We start from the raw sequence: 15,631 nt of genomic DNA, 5'->3' as shown, positions 1-15,631 counted from the left end.
AAACTACTCTTAATGAACACAATGAACATAGGAATAGGCTACTTTGGAATCAGCTCTTCCTCTTGTGGTGGCTTATATTTGGCCAGGAGTATCAGAAGAATCAGCCAAGGTTCTTTCCAGTAAATGAGATGTCCTCCCCTGATGTAGCCTGAACACATCTAGGGGTAATACAGTGAACTCTAATGAATATCTGCACTGGTTCTCTACATGAAGGTTTGGAGATGTCTATAACAATTTGGGTTTAATTTTGTTTCCTAATTTCATTTAGTGACGCTTGCTACAATAATATTACTAACCTGAACAGTGATGATATTGGAATTTTTTGGTCCCTACTACATTTGGAGTGGAGTGCTTCGATTCACCCATGTAAATTCATTAACCTGAATTTTTTTGAGGAGTGATAGTGATTTGCTCAGTTGTTCCTTGTCTTCCATTGGCCATCATCTTCTGTTGTTGCTTTCTTTTAATAACTCTAGAATTGAGGACTGTGAGACCATGGTCCTCCATTTGTACAAATACAACATGGTGGAGGAGAGGGAAATGTAGACATGCCTCCTGGAGACACTGATTAGGAGAGAAAGCTTTCATTTTGAGACCTCAAAGTGTGTGTGGGAAGTGTGTACTGAGGAATATATCAAGGACTAGTCTTTATTACACATAAATGTTTCTAGGGCATGGTGTGTATCTCTGTTGCTTAAGTTGCTGTATGTTAGAAAGAATGTACTTAAATCACGTTGTGTACTTTTGCATACCCTACTGAGAGTAAAGTAAATATGTAAGTATTGTGCTGCAATTGTTATTTAGATGAAGCATATTTCTACATAATTTTTAAGAAGACCTTTTTTCTTTGTTATTCTGTTTCTTGTCCTTTGTAGTTTGAATTATGAGTTGGATGGACTCTTAGCTCTGTCAGTGGCCTCAGTCTTGTGGTGGTCATTTTGTGGATTAATGTTCTATGAATGTCTTTTTCTGTCCTCTTTTGTTTTTCCAAGATGTTTCCAAAGAAACATTAATGGAAGGGAGGGTAGGGTTTGGACTGAGTTCTGAAATCCTATCATTTAATACAGCCTGAAGGATTTACAAAGAAATGCTATTTAAAGCATTTATGGCTATTTAATGAGGCAATTTTTTCATTATTATGCCTGTTAGATGTTTTTTAAAAAAAATCAAGTTTGAATTTTGGATTTTATTAGCAGTGGTTTTAATTAAGAAATCTTGTAATGTTTAAATGATAATAGTTATTATTTTTTAACGAAAGTGCAGTGCCCATAACTGACCACTACTTGTCAGTATTTTACCATCTTAAACAAAACATCTTCCTAAATATCATTTATTAAATTATATATTTTCAGAGTCTAGCTGAACAAGACAGTACAATTGGTTTGGTCTTTCTCTTGTCTATCTTGTCTTTCTGCCTGTCTTTTGGATGATATGAAAACTTTTTATTTGTATTATTATTATTATTATTATTATTATTATTATTATTATTATTATTATTATTATTATTATTATTATTATTGACTGATTATTAATCAAGATTACATCTAGTTGTATACTGACCATAAAGAAAGTTTGACATAGACAATTTTGCATCTTTAACATCTAAATTTGCATTATTATTCTGAATCGGTATTCTGTATGTGTTACGTGTAGGTGGATAAATGTTTTCTCTGCATTTTAATGTGTCTTCTGACTTAGAGTGTATTGGTGTATTTAAACATGTATCTGTTTAAATAGTAATTACTGCAGATTAGAAAATTGCAATTAGCAAACAGAAATTAATACAAATCATACATCTTTACTTTCTTCAATATTCCACATAAAAACATATTTCTGATTAGAATGGAGAACAAATATGCTTAGCTTGCCAGTGCTACTGACATGTACATATGGGTTGCTTTGGCAAAATAAATTTGTTGTATGAACTAAAACTATTTTGACATTCTTCAGTGCCATATTTTGAAGACACCATTACTTTGTACTGTTTGTTTGCATTTATACATCAATTTTATAAAACAAGATCTAATATAATTCTTAAAAATGGGCTTTAAACAGTTTTCACATGTATTGGATGTCCTGGATAGCTTTACTAATTCCTGTGCTTGGCTTTCTGGATTTCAGTGAAACAAGTCTTGAGTTCATGCTCTGCATGTGGTATGTTAACAAAATCATCTTTATAGAACATTTTGAACCCACTGACTGTGGTAAGGCAATTATTATAGATAGGTCTTAAGCTATGAACTTGGTTAGGCCACAAAACATTTTTTTCCTTTCTCTTTCTGCAACTGGACATTCAGATTCTGTTTACCTCCTGCTGCACATAGGGTGAAGAGCAGGAGGCTGGTGGACTTTCAAGGGGATGGGGTAGACTGACAGTAGAAAAGCATTATTGAAAAATTTATTTTTGTATGCATTTATCTCTTATCAATATAGACAAAACTATACTTGATCTGTGCTCTGAGCCATCTGGATGCTTTAATGCATCATTGATGTTTACCCCTTGGCTTTCTGCTATGCCACTGGTGGCTTAATGGTTTCTGTTTTGATTGTAGTTTGAATATGACTGTCTTGGAATATGAGCAAGTCTCATACATATCTGTCAGTGAAATATCTTAACGCCTGGCTGCTCTGCCTAGGTAGGATACTTGAACCCATGCTAGCTGCTAATGTAGCAAGTTATGGAAAGAATTTTCATTCAGATTAGGGCATGGTACATTCTTGCCTTGTTTTAAAATAGAGCATGAGATTGGTCTGCTTCTGTATTTCTGCTAGAATGACTATAAATCACTGATAAGTCTTTGAAAGAGTGAATTTCGGTTTGTGGTCTGTGCATTACTTTCAAATAATCTGGTTTTAGTTAAAAAAACAAAACCACAAAACCCAAACCCTAAGAAAAGATAGTAGGCTTAAATTGCAGTAAAAGTTATGATTCACTATTGGACGATTTTCATAAGTTTGAAAGATTAAGAACTGTTGTTAGAGGCTTCCACATAGTTTTCCCCATATATAAGAAGAAACTATCTATCTAGCAGGGCGTAAATGATTTCACCTATTGTAAGTTTTGGGGTTCATATACTGTATATAGATGAGTTATGCTGAGCTAAGGTATACCAGGTGTGTTATGGTTATATTGTTTAATGCTAGTGAAGTCTTTAAAAAGACCTGTAAGTATTCCTCTGCTGCGTCAAATGCAGAGTTCGTTTAGCCTGTTAGGGACACGAGCCTGTTTCTGACCACACCTAGGCAGGCAGTGTAACATCTAGCTGGTCCATCCTGAAACTCTGCTGTGAAGACCTACTTCCATGGAAGCTCTTTGTTTCCTTGTGGCCTCTTCCATGCCTGCCCCCTCCAAGGCCTCATCAGCTTTCTTATCAGCCTCCTTCTGGCCATCCTGGACATCAGTGCTATCAAGAAGGAGGATCTTGTTGGGGAAATCCTAATGTGTATAGGCCTATTCCCATTCCTTAGTGCTGCAGCGCTGCCTAGCAGAACTCTCCTGGACAGCATCTGCCTGCTGCTTGGGAGCCGTCAGGGCGGAGAATGGGTTGGAACTGCTGTCCTCAGCATCCCCTTCCCATTTTTGACCATTTGACTCCCCCAACCCCTTCCTTGGAAACACCAAAAGAAGTCAATCCCTTGTTTTGTTTTTTTTTTTTCCTTTCCTAAGAGAAACCTTACATAGAGAAACCTTTGGTGGAGTAAAACCAAGAGTCGCACAAACCAGTGAGAGAGAATGATTTTGAAAGGAGTACAAAAAGAAGGCAAAACAGAATTAGCTTTTACCCATGTAGTTTCTGAATTGTCAGTATTAGCTGATGCTTGTCTAGCTGTGTATGACAAGATTTTTACATTTCTTAATGAAATTTTGATTGGTTAACTGATTGCCTATCTAGCACCTACTGGAAAAATGCACGTTTCATAGCTGAAGCAGTGCACATGTGATATGTTTAGTTAATTGTAATATCACATTCTTTTTGTAGTATTTTCACTGATATATATATATACACAAACCGGATTTTTTCTTAAAAATAAAATTTTTGCAATATGCAGAAGAAAACTGAACAGCTTCGTTGTAGTGATAGGAAAGTTTGCCTTTTTATTTGAAGTTATTGCTATTTAATAGCCTAAATTTTATTAATTGATCCTGATAGGTTGAAAAGACATTACTTTCTGTGGTTTCTTCTGGGAATTATGTCTCTGCATCAGTAGTACATCCTACTTCTTGGCCTTCTGTAGGGAAATCTTTGAAAATGTTCCTAATAGTTCTAACTCCAGCCCAGCTTTACTGTTTTCCTGTTGATGCGGATATCTCTAGCAAAATATGCACATGCAAACATGCATTTTTTGCTCCTATATGAATTATTAATTTAGTGCAAAAAATAAAGCTGATGTACAGTTGACTATATAACAGAGTTTCTAGTTTTGCTAGTAAAAATGAAGCTCAATTGTAGTAAGTAGACATCCTGTATCCCTAATGGACTCTTCTGAACTGGTAATTCTAGTAATTTAAAAAAAAAAACCTTAAAAATTCAGGCAAGAATGGCATTAGCTGATGTGATGAAGAGCTTTTATTTTTGTTCATGTAGCTTTTTGGGAGTTCTTCCTACAGTCTTTTGGAGTAAAATGGGAGTGTGTCAGGTCTGTTTACAATGTACTTTCATAGTTGATTGGAATGACAGATTAGAATTTATACTGAATACTTAGAGAAATATCTTAAATGTTAGTCATGCTGTATCTGATTATGAATCAGTAAGATTAAAAGTATAATTCTATACCTAGTATAATCTTTTCAGTGGCATAGTTATGATAAGTATCTTCCACAATCTCAGTTTTTAGTGTAAACTGTTTAAGCAGCAGAGTAGTCCAAACTATACAGAAGCCCTTATGTTTCCTGAGGTGAGAATCTAAGACTGAGATATGTATGTAAATTCGTTTATTTCCTTGACAAAGCTACTTTTAAAAGCAAAGCTCCTAAAGCTGAATGCCTGGCTTCACTGAGGTTGATTAATACCTTCTGTTTTCATACAGTGAAATAGTTCCCCAGTATATAGTAAAGAAAAAATGTTCAAAAACTGAACAGAGTTGCACTAATTTCAGGGGCAAATTTCATGGATATTTGTTTAAGAAGATATTCCTTTAAAATGAAAAATAAAAGTGCTGCTAGGGAAGAACAGACTGGGAAAAAGACATTTAGTTCTGAACAAGCTGTGTTTCTGTTGTTTTGATGTAGTTTTAGCAAGTAATGGTGGAAGGAATAGATTTTCTTATGTTTCGTGATATTGCATGAAAATAAAAGGTGTGTGCTAAGGTCCCTAATTGACTTGTGGCTAGTGTGAAAACTGCTTGGTCGTGTCGTGCAGCAAAGAAACAAGATTTGTTAACAAGGGTACTCAAAATCATAGCAAATTTTATCAGTATGGCTAGTCATCTTGCCAGTGTCCAAACCTGGGCTGTGTATGTTGCAGATTGTGTGTGTCATTGATGTCTGTGACATCTAAGGGACTTCTTTGCCAGTGATTGGCTACATTTGCAAATACTGATGGTTTGCAGAGGGAAAAGATTTTGAAGTTGCAATTTTATTTTTGTATCTTTTGCTTCAGAAAATGTATGCAAGTGCTTTTAGATACTTCAGTTTGAGGGGGGAAATAGAAGTCCCCATGGATGTCTTCTGTGTTTTTTTTCTAAAGTAGGGTACATCAGTATCCGTAAATTTTGATCAAGGAAGTTTCAGTTGATTGTCTCAGTACTGCAATTCTAAGCATCTGTCCAGTTTCAGATAAAAAAATCCCGACTTTTCCTTTTTTGGCTTCCAACATCAACCCTATGGTGGTGTTTTCCTTACTACAGTGCATTGTATTTGATATAATGCATATTTCATATTAGAAAATATATTACTTTAATCTGATATGTCCACGGCTTATCTGTAGGAGATCTCTTGAGCTTCTTAGACTTTATCTCATAGTGTTTGGGGTCAGCCTTGAGCATCTGGAGCTCTATACGTCGGAAGGATATTATTGCTAGTTTTGACTTTGTGTTTGGCCCTGTTCTGTGCATGGGTGTGTCTATGTATGCAAGAACTTATATTTTTTTTCCATAACAATATACATTGTTTCCACAGGGAAATATTAGACATAGACAGAAAGCATTTGTCTAGATCCTGTTTCTTAAATATATTGGAAGATTCTTTCATTTTAACAGACTTACAAAAGAAGACTTTTGTAATTTTTATAATAAAGTTCACAATATATTTTTCCTTCTAAAGGCTTTAAGGAAGCAAGATGCTAAAGCAGATGAAACAGAAGAACTCATGAAAAAGAAACTTGTGAAATATGAAAGTGAAAAGAACCAAGTAAGATTTCATTTTCTCCTTTCTTGTTTCATTTTAAATAAGTGCATAGTGTCCTGTGTTACATACATGCTTCCTTTTTCAGAAAAAAACAGCAGGATAAAACTTTCCCTACTCTTTAAGATAACAAGTTTGTTTTGTTTTGGTTTGGATTTTTTTACTTCAGAGGCACTGGGAATATAGCTATGCTGAACTTCTGTCTTTCCTTCAAAGCTCTTAAGTTATACCGTGCTACTTCTAACAACTCTTCCATTGTACCAGGCGGACAGGTTTATAACTTGGGGATTATCCTTGATTTCTTTCTCTGATTTGTCTCTGAATTTATACATAGTCTGCTCTTAGTTATTTGCAGCAGTTCAAAGATGAAGCTTTTATTCATCCCTGCAACTAATCAATGCTAGTTATTTTGCACCATGGTTATTATTAATTACTCTTACTGAACTATCTGTGATCATACTGCTGTTATTGTTAATAGAAAACAAGATTTCTTACATTACTGTTCTTGCAGGATGCTAGAGCCATGTTACATGTTTTCTAGATTTTTCTTATTACATCAGTTTAGTGTTTTTGACAATCCTTTCAAAGTTATATCCCTTTATGCTAAACCATCTATGTAGTGTTTTATGTTACTCTCTCCATTGCATTAATTTTGTTCCTGTTTACTTTGCTCATTTGCCAGCCTCTCAACATCCTCTTTGAGATTGCTATCGCTGCAGTAACAGTTTCTGCTGTCAAAAACTATATTTATTTCCATGTGGGTCTTTATGATCTTTGAACTATTTATGTTAGAAGTAAAAATATTTTGTAGCTTTTATTTTCTGTTTTTTATTTTTATTTTTTATTATTTTTTATTTTTGTTTGTTTTGGTTTGTTTTTTTCTCAGCGGTCATCAGTTTGCTGACTTTTTTTGAGTAAACATTTTTAATTTCCCCAAATATTGTATTTTAAGGAAAAATTATAATTGTAAGAAATTCTAGACACTTTGGTTTTCCAGTTGTCTTGTTTCCAGAATAATTCAAATACATCTTTTTGCACACCACATAAGAATCATTTACCAGTTCTATCTATTCATGTAATCTTTAAACATTTTATTAATAAACTGTAGAATAAAAGTGTCTTTAAATGTTGGGTCATTGTTAATTTTAATTTGAATTTTAAGGTATGTTTCAATTGCAGGGACAAAGTTTTTGAAACTTCTTAAAAAAGTTTATCTTCCTCTCTTTTGCTTTTAGCCTAGTAAAAATTTGCTTTTGTGCCTTTTTGGTGTGCTTGTTTGTTTGTTTTTATTATGTATACCCCTTTGTATCTTCATGTGATACAGAATATTGTACAAAAATTGTAGGCTGTAAGTTAAATTCTCTTTATGTAATTTAAATAAATATAGCAGGGATTTAGTACAAATCAAAGTTTGCTTTAACTTTTTTGACAAATAAGAATATTGTATATGTTATGCCTAATTTTAAATACATGCGTATATCGATTAATTTGTGCCAGAATTAAATAGTTAAAATATACTTTTGTACTAGCATTGCTTTTCTTTCTTCATCATCATCTATAATGAAAGCTTGAGCAGGAATTGGAGCAGTCCCGGAAAAAGCTGAATGAGTCAGAAGGCAGTAGAGAAGCTCTGTTGCATCAGGTAACTGCTTTAGTGTGGTGAATATCCTAAAGTTTTCATACTAGGCAGTGTCTGAGTCTTTTTGGTTGAGCCTTCCTATCTCATACTCTGTTAACACTGTTTTGGGAAGGGAAGAAAGAGATACGGAAAGACAGGTCTAAGAATCTAAAATATATGGGCTGAACTCTCATTATACCTTTTCTTTTATATTTCCCAAACTTTTATCTATATATGGTCATATTTAATAATTGTAGTAGTGGTAGTAGTAATGGTACCTTTTAAGTACATAATAACCACATTAGTTTTTACTGGCCTTCATAGTATGCTTTACAACAACTTCTGTATTAGCAATTATTGGTATGGAAAGCGTGTGCTATAATTGCTGAAATCAGATGAACAGATGACAAATATCTGATGTACGGAATAGTAGCATGTGATAAAAATATATAAAATCCAAACACCTTTATCTAAGCTATGCTCTAAACAGTACATATTGATGCACATATGATTAAATCTAGAAGTTGCAGAAACCTGGTTTATAGCTGGAGGAAAGTATCTTTTCTCCTGAACATTTCTAATCCTTCCTTCTTTCAGAGGAACTGAGGAAAAAGATTGAAATGAATGGGGGGCAGGGGGGGTGGAATTGTCATACTTCTCTGTTAGCATTAGTAGTTTGGCTTGTCTATTTAGCAGAAGTTTGAATTGGCTGTATTACTGTTTTGAATTTAACTCACTGTGCATGGTATATAGTGCTATATCACAAGCAGATAATACGAGTTAGTGCTATTTTCTTTCAATTCAATTTAGCATGTCATATTTTCTTTATTTTGCTGTACATAATGTCATCTTTGTAAGTGCTGGACTGTAAATGATAGAAAGGAGAAATGAAAAAAGCCCTTACATTTCTTAAGAATAAATACTGCATAATTTTAATGAGTAGAAATTAAATACAATATATTCCTTATTAAATTCATATAGCTATTTTCACTAGCAATGTAAGAAGACAATTGCAACATATAAAATGGCAATATTTTGCTTGGTCTAGAGCAATTAATGCTCATCTGTGGTCAACATAAAAAAATGTGTGCTTTAATTTTGAATCATTATAATTAGGAAGTAATTTGGCCTATAATTAGGAAGTAATTTTTCTTTTTGCTTAGCATTTGCAATACTTTTGAGATTTATTTATAAATATTACTTCTGTATAGTGCTTTTTGGGTTTTGTTGTATTTACTAAAAATACGCTGTTTATTCTTTCATTCTGTTGTTCATTAAACAACATTGATACTTGTACATGCTTTTTAGATTGAGGATCTTCGTTCCCAGCTTTTGAGAGCAGAAGACCGTGTAGAGTTGCAACATCAAATTTCACATGTTGCTATGCACCGCCAGAGCTACCAGGATCCACAGGATGATGACAGGAGAATTAAAACAGGTAGAGCTCTCAAATTATGCACTGGAGGCCTGCAAATCAGTTAGTTAGCCTAGACATTAATTCTGTCATTGAGTTTCAGTCTAATTCTTCTACTGTTTCAACAAAAACAGCCGTTTAACTACTTAGCTTTAAGATAAAAAGTACTGGCACCTGAATATTAACAAATAAATAGCAATGAGAGTTAAAATTTAGGAAAAAATACCATGATTTCCATGGTTAAAAGAAATGAAGATTATTAGAGACAGTTTCAGTGAAGTGGATAGGGTTTTTACATTGAAACATTTGAAATACTTTTAAATAATAATTTGTCTGTAATTTTACATTTCAATCCATTTGCAGTTTAAAATCTACCATATTGAAAGTCTTAGAAAAAATAACTTACATAGCTGATTAGTGCTAAAAAATTTCTGGTAGAATTTCTAAGGGACAATACCATGTTTAAGAGAGGTTAAGAGAATTTTCCAGTATGATGTATTTATGGTTTCTGTTTGCAGTACATTAGAATTTTAGAAATGGAACAATTATATTTAGAAGAAAATATTTTAAACAATTTCAAGATGTAATTGAATAATAAATTATCACCTTAGCAAAGTCTTCACTGCGTTATTAGTTATCTATCTGTATTTAAACTTTTCAAACGTAGTTAGAAAGGCATTAGATAAAGTCTTTATCTGTCTCCTTATTAACATGGAAATGTATTACTCCAGATAGTATGGTATTGTGAACTCCAAGTCTAGTATCTCTGTGAATGTTTAATTGGTTTGGTTAATGACTTCTTTTTATATTTTCCTACTGCAGCTACTGAATTATCTTGGTTAATAAAGCAGGACCCTGACTCCCTGTATTACAAATCTCATGCAGAGCACTGGAAAGGGCTAGATTTTGTACATGACTTAGCTTCAGAAGTGTAACGCAAAACAGTAATTGTAATAGTTTTTCTCCAGTCATGTTAATATATCTGCTTAAAAGTGAATTTGTTTGAAACAATATGCCTTTCATGTTAATGATTTTTTAATTTGTCTTTTGTTTTACTATTATAAGTCAAAACTGTAGAATTATGAAGAAAATGTAAAAAAATATAGTGCAGCTATTAAGACATACACATATATTAATATAATTTATACTGTTGTGTTTTGCCTTACTGTATTATTTCTGTTTTGTCAAAGATGCATGGGAAGAATACAAATGGAGATTTTCTTTGTCTCTAGTAATTGTTTATGACTTAAGACCTTTGACTTTCTGGTTGAGGAAATTTACAGCTTACCCTCATCAAGAACTTCTTTTGTAGTTACAGGATTCAGATATAAAATTCAGTTATAGTGTTACTTCCTAATCAGGAGGTATAACTCTGCTGGGATAAAATCTTGGCCTTGAAGTTTGTGGCCGTTTCATTTACACCTGGTTTCCTCCATTGTTTCTTCTGTCTTATTTTATTTTATTAGGTTTTGGTTTTGTTTTGTTTTGTTCTGTTTTTTGGGGGGGGGCAAAAAAAAAAGGGAGGAGGGAAATGACGATATGAAAAGAAATACTGTCTCTTTCAGTAAAAGTTTATGATATAGACATTATTCACAGATACTTTGATAAAAATAGTTATAAAATAGTCTCAGAGTCTAAAATTGCCAAAAAGGGAATGAGAAAAAATAATTTACCACAAATTGGTGTTTCTACTGGGCCTATTGTTTTGTTCTCACTATTTTATAGTAGCTGAAAGATATGAGAGAGAGAAGCAAGAACTGGAGAAACAAATTTTAGAGCTTAAAGCAAAGCTGAATCATAATGCTGTAATGTCAGAGGTAGAAGAACTAAAGAGATGCATAGAGCGTAAAGACAAGGAAAAAGCACAGCTTGTAATACGCATACAGGTAAGGTTTGGTGGGTTTGGGGTTGGTTTGTTTATTTTTTAAAAATAATTTCCCATACACTTAAGGTAGGTGATGTGCCAGATTAGTGAGTGACCTTTAAAAGAAGAGTAGCTGTCATGCTCTTTGTAGTTTATTCTATAAATAACTTCAAAAGGTTGTCTGAGTTTGCAGAAGTTTTTCTTCTCCCATCTTGTTAATAAACCAAAAAGGTATTTGCTATTGCCCAGGAAGTCATGGTTTGGATTGCTTCATTCCCAAGTCCAAAGAAAAGGTGATCTGATTTTAGTAGCAGTTACCTTTAATAATATTTTCTGGAATTACTTTTATAAATTGGTATTTACTTCTTTATTCCCCATTCTGTCATGCTTCAGAACTATCCCACTAAGAACTAACTTAGAGGATAAGGCAAGCACAACTCATTTGCTGATGCCCATCAGCATTTGTGTTCTAGCTGGTCAATACAACTCCAGACTAACCTGAAAAATGCTGGGTTTTGTTTTGTGGGGCCTGAGATATTCCAGTTACTTTAGTGGCAGGACTTAATGGGATTAAAACCTATAGAAAGTTCTGATTGCAGAGCATGCTTTCTTTAGAGGCAGAATGAGGTTCTAATACATAATTTCCTGCCCTGCAAAAATACTGATAGGAGAGTGCTCATCCAGGGTCATTGTCGTTGCTCTGAGTTAGAACTCTTGACTTCCCTGATTATCTCAACAGAAAATACTTTGTACTTCTTATCTGCTTCCCACTGCTACTCTCCTACAGAGGCAGTAACAGGAAAATAGCTGTGTTTTTCTTTCAATAAGACATCAAGGAATGTAAGGATGTGAATTTCTAAACTTATGTATTAACAAAGCATTTCGTCAAGCCTGTTCTAACAGCTGCTCCTATCAGATAGTCTGAGTCTCAGTTGGAAGTGACCAGTCATGTTTGACCTGAATGTAATTTATCTTTGGTTAGTGGGCAGGATGTAACTGCCTCTGATGTACATGTGTTATTATTAGTTTCTTCTGATTTATTTAAATGTCATTGTTTTTAAAAACTTGAGTTGTGCATGTTGTACATTTGGTCCCTGACCAGTTGCTATAAAGTCACAAAATGATTAAAATGGAGATGATGAAAAAGATTACAATCACATTCCTAGACTCATGTTTAGAAGTGAGTCCACTCTTAACTTTTAAAAATAATTGAAATTTTTTTTATTTCAGTTGTTGTACATTACCTTGCTTCTGTAAGATCTTGCCAATGTATACAGCTATGTTAAATGTATTTTTCTGTGTGGAACTATATAGATATGGGGTTGTTGTGGCTGCCTATTATGACCTGACTATTATGGCTAAGAAAGAAATGAAGTGCACAAATTACAAAGATGCAATACCCTAGTTTCTTCATAATCGTTTTTAGTCTCTTATGGTGTGAGATTGTTTGATTTACTAATTACTTCTCATTCTAATTAAGTAAAAGTAGCCCTACAGTATTGTCCAGTTAAACACAACAGTCAGTTTGTTAAGATATTTTAGATTTTCTGAGGGAAAGTTATTGATTTGTTTATTCAAGAGTAAAATTCTTCAGTAATATAATTTGTCTTATGAAGATTGATGAAGATCTTATTCTCATTAAAATGCACTTTATGGCTTTTTCATCCTCTAAAGATGCAACTGTTAGTCAATTATTAATATTATATGAGCCAATTAAGATACCTGAAAATCAATAAGTAACAGTTTTCTAAATTTAAAGAGCTATTCCTACAAAATGAGATAAATCAATAAATTTGAAGACGAGACCAGCCTTGATTGCCAATAAAGTTAAAATGCTGAAATAATGATACAGGTAGGTTTAAAATGTACAGAAGCTACTCACTTTCATAAAGTTTCTATCTAAAATCACATATCAACCCCAGGAGAAAAAAAAAATAATAAAAGGCTATTTTATTTATATCTTGTATTTACCTGAACCACTACCTGTCAGAATGAGTAGCAGTCCAAGCTTTGGAAACATATGGAGAAAGCATCATTTCAAGAAATTGATATTGTGCAATATACCTTTTACTGAGTGAATACGCTTCTTGACTGATTGAATGTATGCATCTTCAGTTACTCAATTCACAGAATTTATGCTTATGTGAAAAATCTAAACCTCCTGGATTAGTAGTTCTTTATGGTTAGTTACAATATGATTGACAAGAGATGCAGATCAGATTGTGATTAATAACTTAATATTTGAGCGCTGCGTTCAAGAAAAATTAGAAAGAGAAATAATTAGGTGCATTATTTGGAAAGTGTATCAATGACAAGCAGTATGATTACATTGCATTAGAATCTGGTGACTGCACTGCTGAGATACAGGACAGAAAAAAGAGAGGAGGGAGAAAAATACATCCAGATGTACTTTAGGTGACTAGTGTAATTAGTGTGGTGAGGTGAAATGTGACTTTCTGTTGTCTTATCAGTATAGAATTTTTGCACATAACTGTTATTGGGCATTAGTTCTGTAAATTGAAGCAAATGAATGATCCTCGGTTGCATTTTAAATGATTGGATAAGTTTAAAGGAATGTTGTGCTGAACACATGATGTGTTCTGTTTTCTCTACCTAGAATTAGTTTTGTTTGGCAGCTTGTGGTGTTTTAATTTTTAATTAACTGAGATTCTGTGGCTTCAAGGAAAATGAGGACTAACAAATTGTAAACAATCAGTTATCCTACTTTTTTCACAGGATGCCTACAAATTAAGATTGTTTGGTGGGATTTTCCAAGGAACCAAAAGACAGGACTGTAATCTTTGTTTTTATAAACACTAAAGCTCTGTACACCTCTGACATTGAGGCTTGAGGAGTGGTCTTACAGATACTGAAGCAAAAAAAAAAAAGTCTAATGAGTGGTGCTTGTGTATCCCTCTTCTTTTTGGGAAACCTGTCTCTCTGTCAATAGATGATAAATATGATTTCATACCAGATTTTTTACTTTCTTATTTTTATGACAGCCCATGCCTGAAAAGTTGCTTGATTAATATTTTAAATACCAGTAGCACAAACCATTATAGAACAGAACAAATTTGACAATTGCATACATTTTAACATACAGATACACATATGTTTATCATATAGAATCATAGAATGGTTAAGGCGGGAAGGGACCTTAAAGATCATCAGGTTCCAACCTCTCCACTATGAGCAGGGACACCTCCCACTAGACCAGGCTGCACAAGGCTTCATCCAACCTGGCCTTAAACGCATCCAGGGAAAGGGCTTCCACAACCTCCCTAGGCAACATATTCCAGCACCTTACTGCCCTCATGGTGAAGAATTTCTTCCTGATGTCTAACCTAAATCCCCCCTCTTTCAGTTTAAAGCCTTTACCCCTTGTCCCATCACTGCCCTTTCTGATGAAAAGCCCCTCCCCAGCTTTCCTGTAGCCCCTTCAGGTACTGGAAGGCTGCTATAAGATCTCCCCAGAGCCTTCTCTTCTCCAGGCTGAACAGCCCCAACTCCCTCAGCCTGTCTTCATAGCAGAGGTGTTCCAGCCCTTAAATCATCTTTGTGGCCCTTCTCTGGACCACAAAATATGGGTCAAAATATGACAAAATAGAACTAAAAAATACAGAGCAGTAAATTTAGGACTCCTGTTACTATATTATAAAAACAGAGTGTGGATACCCACTGTTTCTCTATCCCTTTGCTTTACAGGGAAAGCTGCATGATCTGTTGATATGTTATGCTTCTATTTTCCAGCTGACTTCAACTGTTTTGGATCTGTGCTTCCTTAACTTTTCTCAGTAAAGCACAAACTATTTACAAAGATCCATCTTACTTTCAAAAATAGTAAAAATAAAACATTACAATCCACCTTTATATTGGTACATTTGTGTCAAAGTTCACTTTTCCTCCTCATGCAAATAGCATGTGATAAATTAGTTATGCTTCAAGATTAACATCTAAAATAAATGTTCTGATTTGTTTTTTTTTGTTTCACTGTAAATCAATAAATTGGAGATTAAGATTTACTTCTACACAGTAAAAGGAATCTTCACTATAAGGGTGGTGAGAACTGGAATGGGTTGCCCAGGGAGGTTGTTGGTGCCCCATCCCTGGAGGTATTTAAGGCCAGGCTGGATGAGGTTTTGAGCAATGTGGTCTAGTGGTAGGGTTCCCTGCTCATGGCAGGGGGGTTCGAACTTTATGATCTTTGAGGTCCTTTCCAACCTTAATGGTTCTATGATTCTATCAATGCTTTCAATTGATTGAGCATTGTTTTCTGAGTTTAAGCTTAGACCCATATTTCATTAAAAAGTCTTTGGGAACTGTAGTTGTATTATTGAAATGTTTTCTCTAGGAGAAATATACATAAATAACTTTTTTTTTAAATCATGCAGA

The 15,631-nt window shown here is 33.9% G+C and overlaps 1 protein-coding gene across 1 annotated transcript in view; it reads left to right on the top strand.

The window, feature by feature from the left end:
* Positions 1-15,631, top strand: part of CEP128 (centrosomal protein 128) — a 124,300-nt gene that overhangs the window by 28,952 nt on the left and 79,717 nt on the right. The window contains exons 9-12 of the mRNA XM_051620900.1: positions 6,263-6,349; positions 7,911-7,985; positions 9,270-9,399; positions 11,101-11,261. Coding sequence (XP_051476860.1) covers positions 6,263-6,349; positions 7,911-7,985; positions 9,270-9,399; positions 11,101-11,261 — 453 coding nt within the window. The remainder of the gene's footprint in view (positions 1-6,262; positions 6,350-7,910; positions 7,986-9,269; positions 9,400-11,100; positions 11,262-15,631) is intronic.

Source organism: Apus apus, chromosome 5 (assembly GCF_020740795.1).
Source record: "Apus apus isolate bApuApu2 chromosome 5, bApuApu2.pri.cur, whole genome shotgun sequence".
Lineage (NCBI taxonomy): Eukaryota > Metazoa > Chordata > Aves > Apodiformes > Apodidae > Apus > Apus apus.
This window is presented reverse-complemented; position numbering and strand designations above follow the sequence as displayed.